Source organism: Pongo abelii, chromosome 2, assembly GCF_028885655.2.
Source record: "Pongo abelii isolate AG06213 chromosome 2, NHGRI_mPonAbe1-v2.0_pri, whole genome shotgun sequence".
NCBI lineage: Eukaryota > Metazoa > Chordata > Mammalia > Primates > Hominidae > Pongo > Pongo abelii.
In genome coordinates, this window is record NC_085928.1 from 136,349,808 (window position 1) to 136,368,921 (window position 19,114).

At 34.2% G+C, this 19,114-nt stretch overlaps 1 protein-coding gene across 6 annotated transcripts in view; it reads left to right on the top strand.

Annotated features, from left to right (window-relative positions):
• The window catches only part of SATB1 (SATB homeobox 1), a 96,682-nt gene that overhangs the window by 45,786 nt on the left and 31,782 nt on the right, over positions 1 to 19,114 (top strand). For all 6 annotated transcript variants that reach the window (XM_054552536.2, XM_063722170.1, XM_054552538.2 and 3 more), the window contains 3 exons: positions 1,952 to 2,063; positions 4,327 to 4,781; positions 12,384 to 12,596. In XM_054552536.2, coding sequence (XP_054408511.1) covers positions 1,952 to 2,063; positions 4,327 to 4,781; positions 12,384 to 12,596 — 780 coding nt within the window. The remainder of the gene's footprint in view (positions 1 to 1,951; positions 2,064 to 4,326; positions 4,782 to 12,383; positions 12,597 to 19,114) is intronic.

Below are 19,114 nucleotides of genomic sequence, written 5' to 3' on the forward strand. Positions count from 1 at the left end.
CATATATAGAATTTGTTGGCAAACTGGAGTAGACTGGATGTTTGTCAAAAACCTTGGCAAAATGTGGATATTCCATACACTTCTAAAAAGTAAGACATAAACCACATCTAAAACTTATGTGTATTATTATATTAACATTTAAGGAACTGCCAGAATGTCTAGATAAAGAGTAATAATTTTTTAAAAATTGGACCAGAGTGGAAGAACATCAACTGTCATCCATTTGCAGAAGAATCACCATTATCCATCAGCGATCTCAATAGTTTTTATTAGTGTCTGACTTTATTGATCCCTTATTACAAGAGAGTAAGTGAGATGGAAGCTGAAAGATCAGGTAATCTTCTGGCTCTGGTTTTGGCAACTTTGCTAAGTGTCTTTTTACACTGTGGACTGTGGGAGGCTCTTAGTGAAATTGCAAGCTATTGGATTAATGGCAGAGCATCATGAACACATTAAGAATGTCTTTTTAGAGATATAAAATGTGAAAATGACTATAGAGAGTGTCAAAAAAAAAAGATATCACAGTGCCTCTTAGGAAAGATAGCTGTGTTTTACATAAATAATGCGACTGCAGCTTATCCTTCACTGGAAGTTCTTTAGAGATCTCCCAAATTTACATATTCCAGAAATGTGTGCATGCTACAGAATTAACACTGATAGTGGATGTCAGGAGAATGAATAATAACTGAAAGAGCTTTACATTAGAGGTAACTTAAATAAGATAATTATATAAAAATACTTTTGTCCCCAAACTGGCTTTTCTGGTTGTTACTGCCTCCTGAACAATGCTGCCTTCTATAAATTATTTCACCATAGACCAACTGATGTCTGAAATGTGAGTTCTCCTGTTTCTGCACATAGGGGTGAGGGATAGATTGGTGCTACAAAATCTTACTCCTAAGACTCAGTAGGAAATTAAGTTAGCTGTTACTAGAGAATATGGGTAACAGGTTAAAATGGACCATGAATTTAGTCATTGAAATTACCATAACCAAAATTTGCTGGGAAGATTGAAAATGATTAAAAAAAAAACCCTCCTAGTAATACATTAAAATCATGTCTGTCTTCATTTTTGTATGTTAAAGGGCTGACAGTTTTCAGGGCATTTATTAAAAGCAGGATGAAGATAAGTCACAATAGGTCATCTTTTTGTGGTATCCTTGAGAAATTTAGAAGCATGAAATGTATAAATTTAAAATTTTTATGATCGGTTTGAAATTCAGAACTTAAGCTTTACTATTGATGAAGCCAGTAATAAGATTGAAGAATGTTTTTCTCTTGATAAAGGATCTCTGTGAATAGTTTGTTTCTTCTCAAATGTGGTCAGTTAACCTTTGATCAGCGTTAATGCACCTCCACTTTAAATCCAGATAATAGAGTGGAAAGTGCAAGTTCTGTTTCTCAAATTTTAACATTCATGCGAATCCCCTGGGATCTTGGTAAAATTCAGGTGCTAAGTGCACTGGTCTGGGGTAGGGCCCAAGATTCTGCATTTCTAACAAGCTTCCAAGTGATGCCCATATTGCTGGTCCCTGGTCTATACTTTGAGTAGAAAAGATGTAGAGTCCAGTCAAAAAATCACAAAGTCTCGTATATTTATGAATAACAATTATAAAGTCATCTTCATGTATTTGGATTTATTGGGACCAGTGAAAGTTTGACAGCCTAGTAATAGATGACATTGATGGAGATTCAATAAATGCTAGAGCAAAGTCTGTGGGTTTGATAGCTTTATACTGGTCTCAGTGGGCTGTTGCTTTCTACTTAAATAAGCATTTGATGATCTACTTAATGAATTTTAAGAAGTCGAAGCTTTAGGCTAAAGTGTGAAACCAAAATGTATTGGTACTCAGTTGATTAAAAAAAATACAGTTGCCACAATTGAGATTATTTCTGTGTTCCATCTTGTGCTGCTGTGTATTACAAATGTTCTCCCCCCTTCTTCATGCAGAGTATGATTTCTTCCATTGTGAACAGTACTTACTATGCAAATGTCTCAGCAGCAAAATGTCAAGAATTTGGAAGGTGGTACAAACATTTCAAGAAGACAAAAGATATGATGGGTAAGCAAAAAAACGTTGCAGCAGTGGCTACGTACCATTACGTGTCATTTGGGGTTTTATCAAAGTCACATCTAAAGCCAGGTCTTTTGATTGCCCAATTAGAGATCAATTTAGAATGTTTCTTTGAGGGGGTGGGAAGTGGGTATGAGTATAATGAGATAATTAAATTCAATAAATGTTTGCGTTTAAATCAGCCAAACTGACTTGGTTGTCAGACATGCAGGAAATCGAGGCATTAGAAGGGGAGCTGTCATTTTTTAACATCTCAGTGAAGACCTAACCAGGCCTTGAATAACTAATATTAGCTGTGATTTCTTTCTCTGATAAGTCCTGCTTTTAGGTTTTTTGTTTTTGTCTGGTTGAATTAGAAAGTGCCTATTTTTACACCCGATTTTTAAGGAAATTAAGCTTCTTAAATTAAACTATATTTATAGTTTCCACAGCAGAGATCAAGTGATTTTTATAGTTCTTACCCCCAGCCCCCATGGATGGGCACTTTGATAAGCACATTGCTCTACCATCCGTACCAGAACAATTATTGCATCATTTCTAAACTTTTAATTCCAAGGTAGCATTCTATCTTAACACATAAATTTAGGTGAATATTTGTTATGCAAGAAGTACACTAAAATTATCTGCAGTGTAAAATGATAGATAAAAGTTATGTATGGTACCTAAGCATTTAGATGATGGCATTTTCTCTCTGTTGAGTTTGTTAATGTTCACAAAAGCAAACACTGTGATTAAGGTTAATGTTTTAATTTTTATTAATGTTCTCTTTCACCTACTTTTACCCTCCAAAACATATATTTTAAAACAATATAGGAATGGGCATTATGTCCTGTTTTAAATCATTTCTGTTTATTTCTTTACATTCATTTAATTTTTTTTTAATTTTTTAAGAAAAATTAATCCAAATTTTGAGCATGTTTTAGCTGTTAATATTTGAAGAAAAACCATCCATCTACCAAAATGGATACTTTGCCTTTTATAGCTTAAGGCTGTAATGAAGACAATGCATCATTTTTGGAATAATTGCTTGAATTACTATTCTCTGTGAATGGCCCACTTGGGCTGATATCACTGGTAGAAATTGAAGGTTTCTTCCCCAATTCTTAGTTACATTTTGCATATATCAGGAGCTATAGCGCTATGATAAAGTTCCTCTAAATGTAAAACCTGCATATTTAATGAAAAGAGAATTGATGATTAAAATCATACCAGAGTCTACACATGGGAAGTCTGTGTACAATTTGGAAAGTCCTGTTTACGTACAGCTTCGTGCTCAGCCCTTCCAGCCAAGAGCATCGAACCAGTCTCCTCCTCCTACAGAAAAGCATTTACACACTTAGAGATGATGCTCAGCCAATCCGCATGAGGAACCTAGCCAAGGGAGAAGCATTCATCCTGGGTAGGTGGGAATAAATTGCAAAATCATGACAGCCTCACCATTGTACCAGAACGATTCCCTGCAAGATTGTCTTTAGCATCTGGTGATGGCCATAGCTTCCTGAAGAAAAAACATTTGGATCTTAGCAACACTGGGTATGCTGGCTTGATATACAATAAATCCCTTGCTTTATTCTAAAAAATATTTCCAGATACACCTACTGCCCATGATGGTTAGAATTAAAATGAAACAAGGCATATAAGATATTCAGCAAGCGTTCAATATACACTTACTATTATGCCCATTTTTATTTATTACATTAACTACTTCTGTTCACTGCTAGGTAAAAATTGAAAGCAGGTAACTTTTTATGTCATATTTTTTCTTTTACACCTTTTTCCTAGAGTACTAAAGTTAATGAGTATCATGAGAATATATTTGTAAATTTTTTTAGTTGCTTATTATAAGCTTATTTTCTCAGCTCAGCTCACTGTTTTTAGTTGTCATTAAGCAAATGACGTTCTTTTAGAAGCCATTTTAAAAAATTGTCACTTAGAAGCCTTCTTGGGGTGATAAGTGAGAGTGAACAACTAGTCGGAAAGAATTTGGATATAATTGATTTTGTGCCTTAAATCTAAACCACTTTTTAAAAATGAGATTAGGAGTGCTGTCCCATTTCCAAAGTTTGTAGAATTGTTCAGGAAAGGAGAGCAAAAACACAGCCTGGTAAGTTGCAACTTGAAATTTTCTTGGTTTTATTGGATTTGGGGTGTGCCCTGTGCCTACCCTTTTTTAATTTAGGAAATGGTTAGAAATCTTTATCAATGCCAATCATTGTTGGCTGAATGTGATTTTACTCTTTGTCCACTTTAGTTGAAATGGATAGTCTTTCTGAGCTATCCCAGCAAGGCGCCAATCATGTCAATTTTGGCCAGCAACCAGTTCCAGGGAACACAGCCGAGCAGCCTCCATCCCCTGCGCAGCTCTCCCATGGCAGCCAGCCCTCTGTCCGGACACCTCTTCCAAACCTGCACCCTGGGCTCGTATCAACGCCTATCAGTCCTCAATTGGTCAACCAGCAGCTGGTGATGGCTCAGCTGCTGAACCAGCAGTATGCAGTGAATAGACTTCTAGCCCAGCAGTCCTTAAACCAACAATACTTGAACCACCCTCCCCCTGTCAGTAGATCTATGAATAAGCCTTTGGAGCAACAGGTTTCGACCAACACAGAGGTGTCTTCCGAAATCTACCAGTGGGTACGCGATGAACTGAAACGAGCAGGAATCTCCCAGGCGGTATTTGCACGTGTGGCTTTTAACAGAACTCAGGTCAGTTGTGTTTTGTAAGTGGTTCTGTGCTGTCTCCTATTTTCTCTTTCTTTAGTCCCATCTATAACTAAAGTTTATTCTTTTACTTCTGTACTAACATTTTCTCTCTCTCTTCATGTGATCATATTACCTAGTCCTGGTGGAGCCTCAATTTTACCACTCCTTTTCCTATGATATACTTCTGAATCAAGGGAAACCTATGTGCAGATTGATCCCAATTCAGGGCCTTTGAAAGACTAATTAAATGTATTTTAAACTGGCATTACTTATGCTTTTATAATAATGGAATCATAAACTACAGTAGATGGTTAAGAAAATTTCATGACTCGGTCAAGGCTATTGGCATGATTCCAGGCTTCTGGCCTATTGTCTTTTCCATTTATGTTATGTTACTACCCATATCAAACTTAGGTATATAAATGTTCCCTGTTAAAGTTCTACTGCAGCGTTGTTGTTAACACCTTGGAAGCAATAATCCACTTAATTCTAAGTAGCCATTTTGAAAAAATATTATATGACTTATTAACATAAACTGTTTGTAAGGTATGTGCTCTCCCTCATGCTATTGTCTTCCAAATTGATTGTCTAGACCAGGCATCAGCAAACTTTATTCTGTTATCGACCAGATAGTAAATATTTTAGGTTTTGAAGCACTTAAATCTCGGTCACACTGTAGAGTAATAAAGCAGCCATAAACAATAAATGAATGGCACTGGGTATGGTAGTATTTCAGTAAAACTATTTATAAAACAGCCATGGAGTAAGTGTGGCTGGCAGGCCTTAGTTTGCAGACCCATTTGTAGAGATCTCACTGCCTGCTTATACCGCTAATGTGCACACCTTTGTCTTCCTGGCCCAGTTCCTGTGAAGATACTATCTATCAGCGTGGAGGATGTTTAAGAGGGTCATGGAGAAAAAGTGATACATATGAGAGGTCATAAGATAAAGATACTTGAGAAGCCCTAAACAAATTGACTCTGTTGAACTGTGAATGAGAAGAATTTTTTTCTTTGTTTGGAAACTAGTATGATACATGATATATATGGTGTTTATTTTTGGCCCAGGTACACTAAAACAAAACAAAAAAAACAACAAAACCAAAAAACAAACAAACAAAAACGAAAAACCACGTAACTTTATTAGAATGAGGACATTATGCCTTTTCAACTTTTTTGTTTTACCACTGTTCTTTCTTTTGTCAATTTATCTTATTTTTTGGCCTGACTCACATTTTCCTTTCATATTTAAGTTATTTTGTTTATTACATGATTATGATTATAAGAATAAAATTCTGGTACAGAAATAATCTAGTATTAATTCCTAGTTGGCAGAGTTTCCATACCTAGGAGAATCCCAGCTGTGACTTATTTTTGGCGTGCCTTAACTAGATGGGGAGTTAGGAGACCCAACAAAGCCTCTAATTCAGTGTTTGTTTTCAGTCGATTCATCTTTTTTTTTTTTTTTTTTGTACGTTCGTCTGTTTTTAAAAAGGCAGTTGCACAAGGCTATGTCTCAGGTTAAAATTATATGGTTTTACCTAGTTCTATATCTTTATAGCTTAAAAACTGTGTTCATTATTAGCTGGTGAATTTAATATGACACCTATATTCAGTTGGGGGATAATTATTGAAAATGAATGACTCAAAAGTCAACCCTCTAAATATTCCTGTTTCTGGTAACATTCTTTATTTTAGTAAATATAGTAAGTACTAATAATTCTCCATACTAGGCCAAAAAAAGTAGGTCTTTACATAACATTTCAATAATGCTTTTTTGAATTGAGTTAAAAGCCCACAAAGACATCATGACATAGACACAAATTATATATATACGTATATATGTGTATATATATATGTGTGTGTGTGTGTGTATGTGTGTGTATATATATGTATATATGTGTATATATATAGTTAACTGGTGTCTTAAAAATTGAGCAAATAGTTATTTCTTAAAGCACTAAGTAAGTGTCCTTTATATAGTGAAGAATGCTAAGACAGTAGAACTCAGAGAAGTGAGGATAAAGTTGCCACCCATCATTACAGCTTTTCTCCTCTTGGGTTTATGATGTTACAGCCATTACTATGAGGAGTTGGCCATTTGTTCTGCCTTTGGTCCTTAAAAGGACAAATTCCACGACATCTACAGGAGTTGTTACTGGAAGAAAGGCAAAATTTTCTCTTTTATACCATATTAATCTCTTTGAAAAGGTAATCATCTCTGTGGTTAATATCAAAAACAGTGACTTTTTTTTTCTGTGAGAGGAGAATGAAAACTTTACCTTGTATAGCTTGATTACAGATACCTCCTTATTAATAATAGCCAATTTAGGAAAAAAAGTCATTACCAAAAAAATATTTAGTGCCCTGGATTATGAAGGGTGTTTTAAAGCTTTATATTGATAATTGATACTCTTCAGTCAAAGTAGATATAGGGCCATATTTGAAGATGTTTGACTTAAGAGGAAATTTGTATATATATTTCAATATTCCTTGAGAACTAACTTTTGCACATGCAGGCATGAATGTATTTTCATTGGTCATTCTTAAAAACCACACACACGTACATACACAGCTGCATTTTTTTTTAATGATTATGTATTGGTACGACTGGATGTAGTGTGTTTATTTCAAAGTGTGTGCATTTCAATAAAAGCAGGTGCAGAGAGAGGGTATGGTGTGAGTGTGGAGTACGAAAATACACATGCTAATGCATATGTATAGACAAGGAGCTCTGCAGAGTTAAATCGCACATCACACATTTGTGTGCACCTAGTACATTGTGCAGTTCCAACTCCGACTTTTAAAAAATTAATGTAAAATATATACATACAAATACAAAGTTATATGATAGAGTCAGATAAAGATACTGTTTCTTATAAATAAAGATACTGTTTCTTATAAACAGCATTAAGACCTTAATATGATAGAAAACACTTGTATGAATTGAGGGTTATTTTAGTCATTGACAGCTCTGTATAACTTTAAAATCCTGGGTCTTATGTTTTAACTATGGAGAATTTTCTTATCATCTTAATAGGGTTCGCTATATTAACACATTACCCTCTCAAGACTTTCATACGTGGCTTTTTTTTTAAGCCTACCTTTTCTGAAAATTTATGGTAAACTTATATAATTACTTGGTTTAAGGAATTTTTCCCCTTCTGAATTGATGGGCATATGTTCTTTAATTGCCGTTGACGATATCAGCTTTTAGCATATGTCATTCATTCAGTTATGCCTACTTGATGTCTTTTTAATGGAAACCTATGGCTAAAAGTAATTGCCAAAGCTTCTAGATTTATACGTTTCAATTCACTTCTCTATCTTGTTATTTAATGGTTCTGATACATGCAAATACATTCCTTAATACCCTTTGATTTTTAAAAGAATAAAATCCAGAGTTTAACTCTGATCCCACTCTGTGGCTTTTTTCCCCTTTTTCTTCCCCTCCTCTTGTCTTTGGCACACTTTATTTTCCAGTAAAATAAAGAATGAAGATGGATTATTCAAAACTGATAACAGTAATGGACCATCATGTAATGTTTTATTAAATTTGAGTTCTGTAAATTATGTGGTGGAGAGAAATTTGCCTGCTTAAGTATAACAGAAATTGCTACTGTGTTTCTATAATTCTTCACAGTGTAATTTAAGAAAAGTCCACTATCCATACCACTATTGAATAAAAGGTAAAAAGGTGCTATTACCCCAACAAGACAGCTCTCTGGTTAGCCTGCCAAACGACAGAGATAAATGTGTCTACTTAAAACTTACTTGGCATGAGTCCGTGGTAGTAGGTGGAGTTTGAAAATAGTCTTTTACCTGGACATGTGATTAAAAATTCACCAAACAACAGAGGCAGGTAGCCTTGAAGAATATTCTATGTATTTTCTTTTTAGGAGGGAGGTTTCATCAAATCATATTTTCTTTCTGAGGGCTTTGAAGTTCCATGAAGCTGATAAAATCTATTTGAATCAGTGATTATGTTCAAAGAGGAGACAAACGGGAGGCCAGACAGGCTTTTTGTTCAGATTGGCAGTCTCTTTCGCTTATCTGCTGTTTTAAAGAATTCATAATTAGCTTTTGGAAATACTGATAATATTTATTGGAGATTTTTTTCTTTCTTTTACAACTACTAATGAATTTTACTTGTAATAACTTGTAAACTGTTTTTGGAATGTTAAAACAGGTTTAGGAATTCAGCATTAAATTCATTCTTTAGTTGAAAAAATTAGAACTCTGACTTAACCACTATGTAATGACAGTGCAAAATAATTTTATGTTTTCATAGATAGAGCACACATCTAATTATTGGTAAGATGTGAAGTCCCAATGAAAGGCAGCTTCTGATTTTCAATAAAATTAATATTTATGAGGTACTGGTAACTTCCTACATAACATACAAGTTCTCAGATTCTTTTCAGACACAAGAATGACTAATGATTTTGTTTAATTTAATTCAACAAATTTATTGAGCGCCGATGATTCTTGATACTGATGACATATTTTAGTCCTGATGTTTCAGCATATTCTATGACATAAATAAGGTACATGATGGCTTTGGCATGCTATTTTTTAGCATGAAGAATTTTTGGTAAAGGGTCATGCTTACTTTCCACTGTGTGGGCATTACTACAAATGACCTTGGCAAGTCTATACTATATCTTCAATTATAGGATATGGGAACTGGTGGCCACATATATCTTGAATTCAGCATATAAATATGAATGCAGCTATTCAAGTAACAACAACCTGAACAGGACCAAAACATGCATTCCCATATCTGGGATCTGATAGCAGTCATTTTGCATCCAAAATTATTCTAAAGTGACTTTTTTTTTTTTTTTTTAAGTAATTATCACTAATCAAAATGTTTTCTGACAATATTTTCAAGCATTTCCACCAGGGGGCACTCCCCTCATTGAAAGCTCTGGGCCAAAAAAAAAAAACAAAAAAACCCCGAAGGTTTCTGAAACACCTGAGACTGTCTACACTGGCTGCTTTAAAGCTCTTTGAGTGTTTCAGGGTTTGAAACATCACTTTATACCATCAACATATTTCAGACAAACAAAAAACTTTGTTCCAGTAGAATAATTAAGTGGTAGTAAAATGCTTTGCCCCTAAAAACACTTGTATGCTCAAATAGGAAGTCACACCAACATCAAAATATAGGTAGAGAACTTTTAAAATTTTCTCCCAAGTGACATACTACCTTCCAGTCTCAACCATATGGAAATGACTTAGTCTTATATGTTAGCAAGACTTGAGAAAGAATATTATTTTGTATGTTTTCCTGTATTTGACTTTCTTACTATAGATCTCTGCTGCCTCAGGAAATATTTTTGATAGAAATATGTGATATAGTACTTTGTTATTTGGGATTTTTAAATATCTAATTTCAAGTTTCCCAAATAACATCCTAAATATTTATAACTATGTTTTGCCCAAATCTAATTTTTTAAATTATTAGACAATTAGGAAAAACATCTCAAAAAATGCCACAGAACTTTTCACTGTAGGCCCAACATGAGTGCTAATAACTACCACTAGAATTTACTCATGGGTAACACATCTTAAGTTTTTATCACCTGTTTGTGATTTTTTTCTCCATTGTGGTCTTTATACACATGATCAGTCCATTTGGTAAATACTTATTAAACATTTACATGAGAGACATTGTGCTGGGATGATGAAAGTGAATATTAGATTATTATGCTCAAGGAATTTGTAGCATATTGTGTTTATACTGATGTTTTCATGTATCCATATCTGTGTAGTTGAGAATATATTGCTTTGTCAAGTACATTTTTTAAGACATAACATTTGGTGGAGAGGACTAAAGAGCAAGGGTTATTTCATTACACCTATTTTCAAACTTTTTTTTTTTGAGACCTGAATGTTTTACTTTCAATATGGCACATCAGAAGCACAGTCAAACTAATTAGATGGCCTTGTGCAAATTAAATAGCTGGATGATTGACTGCCTGTTTGACTGAATTTTAGTTAAATTGACTAGATGTTTTGCTCTTGTGTAGACACAGTTACAGCATTACTCATTAGTATCCTAAGTAAAAGGACACATGCCCTTCATTCTTCAGTCACATTTCTTAGGGTAAAAACGAAAGTTCAGGTCCAATTTCCAGGCTTTAGCTATAAGAGACTAAGTGAGAGACAACTTTAAAATGGACTCTGAAGCCCTCTGCACCTGTTAAAAGTTCCTTTTAAATACCAGCTTATAAATCATTTTAAGAAGTATCAGTACTTTTGTATTGTCTGCACCCAACTGTTGCATTTCGGCAGTGTGGTACATTATCTTTAAATTTGGGAACAAAACCAGGTTTGTACTTCTAACAAACCATGAGAAAAACAAATGTTTTAACCTTGGGACTTCATTGTTTTGACATGACACGTTACCTTCCTTCCCCCAATATACCTTTAACCATTTCTGCAGGATATTGGAAAGTAGATTTGCAAATTATATAGAAATCTTGACAGAATTTTATTCTGAAGCTGATACTCTGGCTAAGTGAAGAAGCCAAATATGTCTTACTATTCCAAGCATTATTTCATATACAAAATTAAAGAGAGAAGGGCTGCTTAGCCCTTATAAAATGAACAGAAAATTTTCCAATACTTTTATTTCATATTGTCTCTTAAATGCAATGGGGAAAACCACCCATTTTTGAAAGAGTTCTTCCAAAAGTTAAAAAAAATTAGTTGAAAATTGATGTTCTGTTATTTAGGGGGGAAAGACACCTTAAGAGTTTTCTAATGGTTTATAAATTTCTTCTATCACTAATAATTTTTATTCCCCAAGAGATTTGATAATTACAGAATTTGATACTCTTTTCCTTGGCATGCTATGATGGACTTTCACAATGTTGAAAATTAGTTAATATATTTCAAATCTTGTCTATGGTTTTTAAAGTTCAAAATTTAAACCTGTTACCCAGTGGTATAATACAGCAAGATAGTATTTAGAATCATTTGTGAGAGTCAGTGAGGTTCTCTGAAAATGGTAAATTGAAAGGGTCATGTAGTGTCATGTACTTTGATAAGTTGGAGTTTAAGGAATAATTTTTAACATTGCCTGTGAAAATACAGCATAAACTTTAGGTGATGCTTTAGTAATAACCTTTGTTCTAATATGTTAAAATTCATTTTCTGGTATTTTCTTTGAAAGTTTTACTTCTCTAGAAATGGCTTTGTATCTACATATTGGGCTGTAGGCATTACACTGCCTTTGTCTAGGCAGCTTGAGAACTATACAGTTCAATGCTGTTGCATTATAAGGATTTCATTTATTCTTAACTTCCCTGGATCGTCTCTCTGTGAAAGATTTCATGGCAAGTTAAGCTACTCAAAGGAAGGAGACCAATTAGGCAGTTTCAGTTTATGTTATATGTAAAGCAGATGCTTAATAAAATTAAGAATACAATTGAGGCTCTCTTCTCTACCACTTCAATTGTAACTAATATATTCCTATGCAGAATTAATGCCTCTGACTGTTCATTTTCTAAACAGAGTGGAGAAGAAAAGGGAAGGATCACTGCTGGCCAGGCAAAGCAAGGGAGCAGGCTCACCCTGTGCCTTTCATTTCTTGCAGGGCTTGCTTTCAGAAATCCTCCGAAAGGAAGAGGACCCCAAGACAGCATCCCAGTCTTTGCTGGTAAACCTTCGGGCTATGCAGAATTTCTTGCAGTTACCGGAAGCTGAAAGAGACCGAATATACCAGGACGAAAGGGAAAGGAGCTTGAATGCTGCCTCGGCCATGGGTCCTGCCCCCCTGATAAGCACACCACCCAGCCGTCCTCCCCAGGTGCAGTCTCCTTTTCCTCCTTGCCCTTCTTTGTTTAGCTTTTTTTTTTTTTTTTAATGCTTGAGGAAGAATCTCAATAAGAAATTAGATAGATAGATACATAGATTTATATGTTTTTAAATTCGTATGGTTGCTTGAGGAGAATTTGGTCCCAAATCATTAATTCTGATATAAAAACAATAAGCTTCTAATTAGACAGAGGGAAGAAAATTGGTTTGTGTTCCTTCATTCTTTGGGTTATTTGGGGGTGAAAGTAGTCTTTAAATGGGATATTTGTCTCTACTGTTGTTATTAAGTAAAGTATTTTAAACTCAATAGAAAAAGAATAAAGTCAGTTTTTTCCCAACTGGTTTCAGAATCGCCATTTGAATAGTAAATAAATAAAAATAAATAATTTCGTTTGTATTTATACTTTCCAATACGAACTGCAGCTGGTACCAATTACACACCATCTCGTTTGTAATCTTTCATAATTAAGTTTAATAAAATCCTTGAAGGCAGCTTTAAATGGGGCTGATAAGGAATTCTATCCATACTCCAAGATACGGGCATGTTTTCTCTTTCTTAAAATTTTTGGACTTTTTAGGAAAGAAAGTTGCCTTCTGGGTAACTTTGGGTATGTGAATCTGTATTGTTTTTTAAACTAAGTTTAAAAAGTAACCTCGTAACTGTTATAATTCAGTAAATCAATTTGCATTACAAACCCTTAGATAAAAGTTTGCTAGTTAGTGTATTAGACTCAAAAACCACAAGCAAATGTTTTCTTTTTTTTTTCTTTTGAGACGGAGTGTCTCTCTGTCACCCAGGCTGGAGTGCAGTGGCACGATCTTTACTCACTGCAAGCTCCGCCTCCTGGGTTCATGCCATTCTCCTGCCTCAGCCTCCCAAGTAGCTGAGACTACAGGCACCTGCCACCACGCCCAGCTAATTTTTTTGTGTTTTTAATAGAGACGGGGTTTCACTGAATAAGGTCAGCTGAAATTGGATAAAAATTGAACATGGAAGAAAAAGTCAAAATATTCATATGACAATGTCATAGTGAAATTGTATCTCGATGTTACTTTATTCTCATCAATAGTAGAAAGAGGTTATACATTTTCATGTATAGAAATCTAGAAAAAGCTCATTCAACACTAAAGAGTGAAAGTACTATGGATACTGCATAAATAAGAAATATTTAGCCACTTGTTGAGTGGCTAAATTGCTTATCATAAGGTTCTGAAACGATTATTTTTTAGAAATGTCACAAAATCCATTTTTGCTAGTTTATTTAATGAAAATCAATCTGGTCTTGATGTCTATAGGAACAGACTATAAGGAAATCATTGCTATAATTGTGAATAAAAAAGTCATGCTTTAGGAGAAAAGCATGGCATCTATATACATATGTACACACCCACCTGCCCATGCACACAAAGTTATTGAATTTGATCTCTAAATGCTTCTATAAAATATTTCCTAAGATAAAGAATGAGGAACTCTTTATGTATAAAAAATATGACTTCTAAGTATGGTTAAAGAGAAAAGATAAACTATGACTTCTAGGAATGATTAAAGAGAAAAAATGTACGAAATGAAATAAAATAATTTGGTTTGGTACTTTTTCTGTAGTGTTTGGTGTTAATACACACACTTTTATTAGTTAACTTTGCTCCTGAAGTCATCACTGACAGGACTCTGAGCAGAGAATTACTTTACTTATCATAATCTGCAGTACTAATAAAAGAATGGCTTACTTAAGACCAATATGAACTTCAACATTGAACTGCTTTTAAAAAAAAAAAAATCTAGCCAGATATTTGACTTTGTGGTTCCTTAATACAGCTTTTGTTTTCTAATTTTTCTAGGACTCTGGTTTTATTTATTTTCCAAATGTGATTTGGGTGTCCTTACTTAACAAGTTTTTTCTTGAGCTAAAGTTATACCAGTTCTTATTAAGTGATATTTCTTTTCACATGCTGTTAAGATACTATAGGATAACTTTCCTATATGTATGCTTAAAGGCTTTATCTGCTGCTAAGTTGAGATAGAGTATATTTTTGATTTATCTTTGCCTGAATTATTGGTTAACTGGTTGAGCCACCCTTAGCTGTATTTGTTTGTTCTGAAGAGGAGTTGAGACCACGCCCATAGCGAGGGTATTCAGCCAGTGATGAAAATATACAGTATATACATACTGTAGATTCTTAGTGAAACTCTTTCAAATAAAACATTTCTATTACTGCAGTATTACTGGCTATCTAACCAAACTCCAAAATGACTAACTGGTATGTGTATGTGTGTGTAATTTTATTTTGCTGCTACAATATAAATCTTTAAATTATTAATATTATTATAATGGAGATCACTACCAATTTGTTCACATTCTTCCCTTTAACCATAATTAAATGAATTAAATTTTAAGAAATCTTAAGGTATTAAAGGTATTGTCAATGCAAAATTAGTACTTTAGATTTGGAAAACCACGTTATAGAGCACTTGAATTAGTACTCTCTTGTAGCAGTTGAAATAATGAAGTAATGCTTAAACTGGAACCAGTATGCATATTAAAAATGAGTTAAAATAAAGGATAAAATGGAGAAAACCACAGATAACACAGACTGCAACATTTTGTCTTTTTAAATTTTACATTTTGCCAAAGAGGAGTCCATGTGAAATCAGTATACCTTTCATTTCCCCCAAAATGAGGAGATTTGAAACATATTTTGAGACAAATCTTGGGTTTGGGGTGCAACTGAAACCTGATTTCTTTCTAAAGAACCACACGTTAAAAGCAGAGGCCCTCAGTGGTTCACAGAAAACCCAGCCCCCATTAAGGCCTGGGAAACTGCATTCTCTTCCACCTCTTTATAGAGTGTAAAACATGCAGAAGATGATTTTGGAGTGCCCTTGGGGCATACCATAACAAGGACCTAAACTATTGAAGGACTTGAATTCTAAGTCATCTTCAAGAAAGGACTTCCTGGCTAGTCAGGCCCCACCTGGGGACACCTAGCTTCGGGAAACACCAGAGCTCCTTGGTGGCCCAGTCCAGGTGAGATGCCTCCCTGCAGAGGTATCCCATGTGCTCCAGTAGGGACAGTTATGCCCTGTGCTTCATCCTCTGCCTGGGCTATAGGCTCTGGGCCAGACCTGGTTGCTACAAACATATTTTCACAACTTACATGCTCTAGTTCAACAAATAAGAATATCTTGCACCTGATAATGTTTCACACCCTAACTTGATAAAAGCTATTCTGAAAGCAACTGAATACATTAGTTCATTGAATCCTCATACCAACCTTTCGCTAGAAGAAAAATGAGAAAACCAAGTTTAAGGTTTAGTCAGAGTTTTCAAATCCTCTGCTAAGTCTCTTGCTCCTTCCTCTACTTCAAGCCACCTCCTCAGAATCCAAGCAAACTTATTTTAGAAAGGGAAAAGTGAAACTTGGAGATCTTTTTGTTTGTCATAGAGGATGGGAGGTTTTATTGTTAGAATGGGAAGAGGAACATGTGCTAAAGCATTGTCCTAATGAAATAACTTGTTTGACAGATTATCTAGTTGGGAAAACTAGACAATGGCATTTCTGGGATTGTGGGGAGAACAGCCCCTTTTAAACTTTGGTCTTATGAAAATATCTGGGAGAACCCAGTCCTCCCAAGTTCCTTGGTCTTAAGGTTTCTTTTCACTATAAGCTTTGCAAATTTTCCTGATGAGTTTATTAGAGGAATTTTTATAAACAATAATAATTCATGATTATTATCTGAGAATTGTATATTTTACAGAATTTTAAGTGATGATTTCTACCATAGGGGTATGTTTTTTTTAAAATTTGATTTGTGCATTTTACTGTGTGTGACTTTTGGAGTTAAATTAATTTAGCAGTTTGTTTCCATGAATACTGTTTGAAAGCATATAATTATTGAGTTACAGCTTTTACATGAATTACACAAAAGTCTTTTTTTCTTCATTTTTTACATCTCTTTATGTAATTCTTTAGTTTCTACTAAAGGTATGCTATTTCATAACAATGCTTTAGAAAATTTTGAAGTTAATATAAACAGTATATGATTAATCTGGTAGTTGCACTGTTCTGTCTCTTTACAAGAAATCCCTCTACGATATAATGAAGCATAGGTTCATCTTGATTTCAGGTTCAGTTACAGGCAGGAACTTAACACTTGGTAAAAGTTTTATTTCTTATGAATCCTTTGAAGATCGTTTTAAGATGTTGCTTATGTGGTTATAAAATGCATCCCATTAATTGTCATCTTTTAAAAGCTGGAAGACTTTTAAAGTCTAGATTTGGAAAATAATACTGTTCCTGGAAAGAAATATCTAAAAATATGAAACCATGGTGCTAAAGACAGTGTTAATATATTAAAATTTGAGAGTGGGAAATATTTTCCATCACTAATAAGCATCCATAAAATAGGACATTTCTTATTTTCATTAATAAGAAAACATAATTTTTATACCCTGAAAAATAAATTTAGATTGGATTTTAATATTAATTAAAAATCAATAGTTATTAAAAAATTAGACATTAATGAGCTAGATTTATCAAAGGGCCACCAAAAAACAAGTCCAGCCTGCTCTAAAAATTAAGAATTTTTTCAAGTAAAGAAGGCGCATGTAATGTCATGAACTCTAAATAACTTTGTGGTTTCTAGTTAAGTTTAGATCTCAGCATTGCTCCACCAACAAATTGTTTAACCTGTTTTAACAGAGTTTTCTCAGTTTTAAAATGGGACAATCATAATACCTCCTCTGGGCTGTTAGGCAAGTTAAGAAGTTAATATACATTAATACAATGTCCAGCACATTATAAACAACTAATAAATGTCAGTGTTTATTATCACAATTATTAAAACTACATATAACTTTAACTTTGCTTGTGTAAAAGCAGTGTGCTTGCAGGCAATTCCTCATGCATCAGAGTAGGATGTTCACCAATCAAAGCTAAAGTAGAGTTCATTTTGTGTAAAGTATAAAAGCATGATTCAATGCATGCAGCAATCCATGAAGAAGGAAAATAGTTTTCATGGAAAATGTGTGTCCTGCCGCACAATTTTAGTGAAATAAAAAGCAGACCCTAGTGCTGCACCCTGTCCCCACATGGGAGGGTAAGTAGCAGAAGCTCCAATTCTTAACTACTTCCCCGGCGCCGCCTTAATAATGGAGTAGTACACCCTACCTTGATAAAAGCTATTCTGAAAGCAACTGCATTTATTTTACCTCCTGTGCTATTTGCGGAGAAGAGCTGAACAGTAGTTTGTTTTGCCTGGAATGAACTACTTTATGAATTTTAATGTGTGATATAATATTAAAAGCTAAACCAGGATTAAAGAAGATTTTTTTTATACTAAGCTAAAATAGTACTTAGTAGAGTGAGGTATAAAAGATTTTTGTTTCCATTTTTACCTGGGGAAAAATTCAGCTTTCATATTTTTGAAAAGCTGTCCAAGTCAGTTTCCCTTAAGCAATAGCTTGTGTTTAGGGAAAAAAAAAATGTGATTCTAGAATTCTAATAGCTTATCTATGATAAGATGTGTATCTGGGCCAACAAGATGGTAAAGAAGAGCTTTCCTAAATATTTTTTAAATGAGTAGTACAGAGATACTTTCTAACTTTGTAATTGTTAAAGTTTCACCCTCACATTCTTTTTTTTTTTAAAAAATTGTTTCTTGTATACTTTTTTCACTTTTGTTTTGATTGTGTTGGCTACTAGGAAATGATTTTTTAAAATAATTTAGAATTTGTGCTTGATTATAATTGCTTTAAAATAAAAAAAAATTAACCAAAGAAGTTTTTAGAAACAAAGTCACAGGGTTGAAACAAATGATTATAGCACACCTCAAAGATCCATTCTTAAACATCATTTTTACAAAACAATGAAAATTATTTTAAAAACAGATCGAAACACCAACTTTCCAAAGTCTGTTCTTTTAACTTAACTATTGCTTAGCAGATTGCTACCAAGGATCTATTTCTTCAGTGCACTGCACTTGGTGCCCCCATTTCCATAACATTCAATTTTCAAAATGATTGAAATGGGTTTTCTTTTCTCTTTCATTTAAGCAGTGAGAAAAATAGGTATTAAAAGGGACCCCATGGGGTGATCAAATCTATCCCTCTGCCTCAAAGCAAGACCACCCCAGAGCAAAGTTTCCAATCTCACCAAAGCAACTTTGTAGGCAATTTATGGTAATGTGTTAACTCTTCTGCCTCTTAAAGTGGTGTTTAGCAGATTATTGCTTCAAAGCCCTGTATGTGTTCTAGTGGCCTCCAGTCATTAATATATCTCTATGAGTGCCCTTGCTTACTGGAGTGGCAAAGCTAGAAGGGGAACTCTGGAGAGGAGGCGGATGAGGCCCCAACTTTGGTCACCTGTCCTGCCTTACCTGCTGTGTCCTCTTCAGGCCTGCGGGCCAACTATTTCCCAGCATTATCTTTTCCATGCTTGGAAAGGTGGTATCATGGTGAAAGCATCTACCAGCTTTCTCAAGATAAGCAAGAAATGAATTATTTTTTTAAT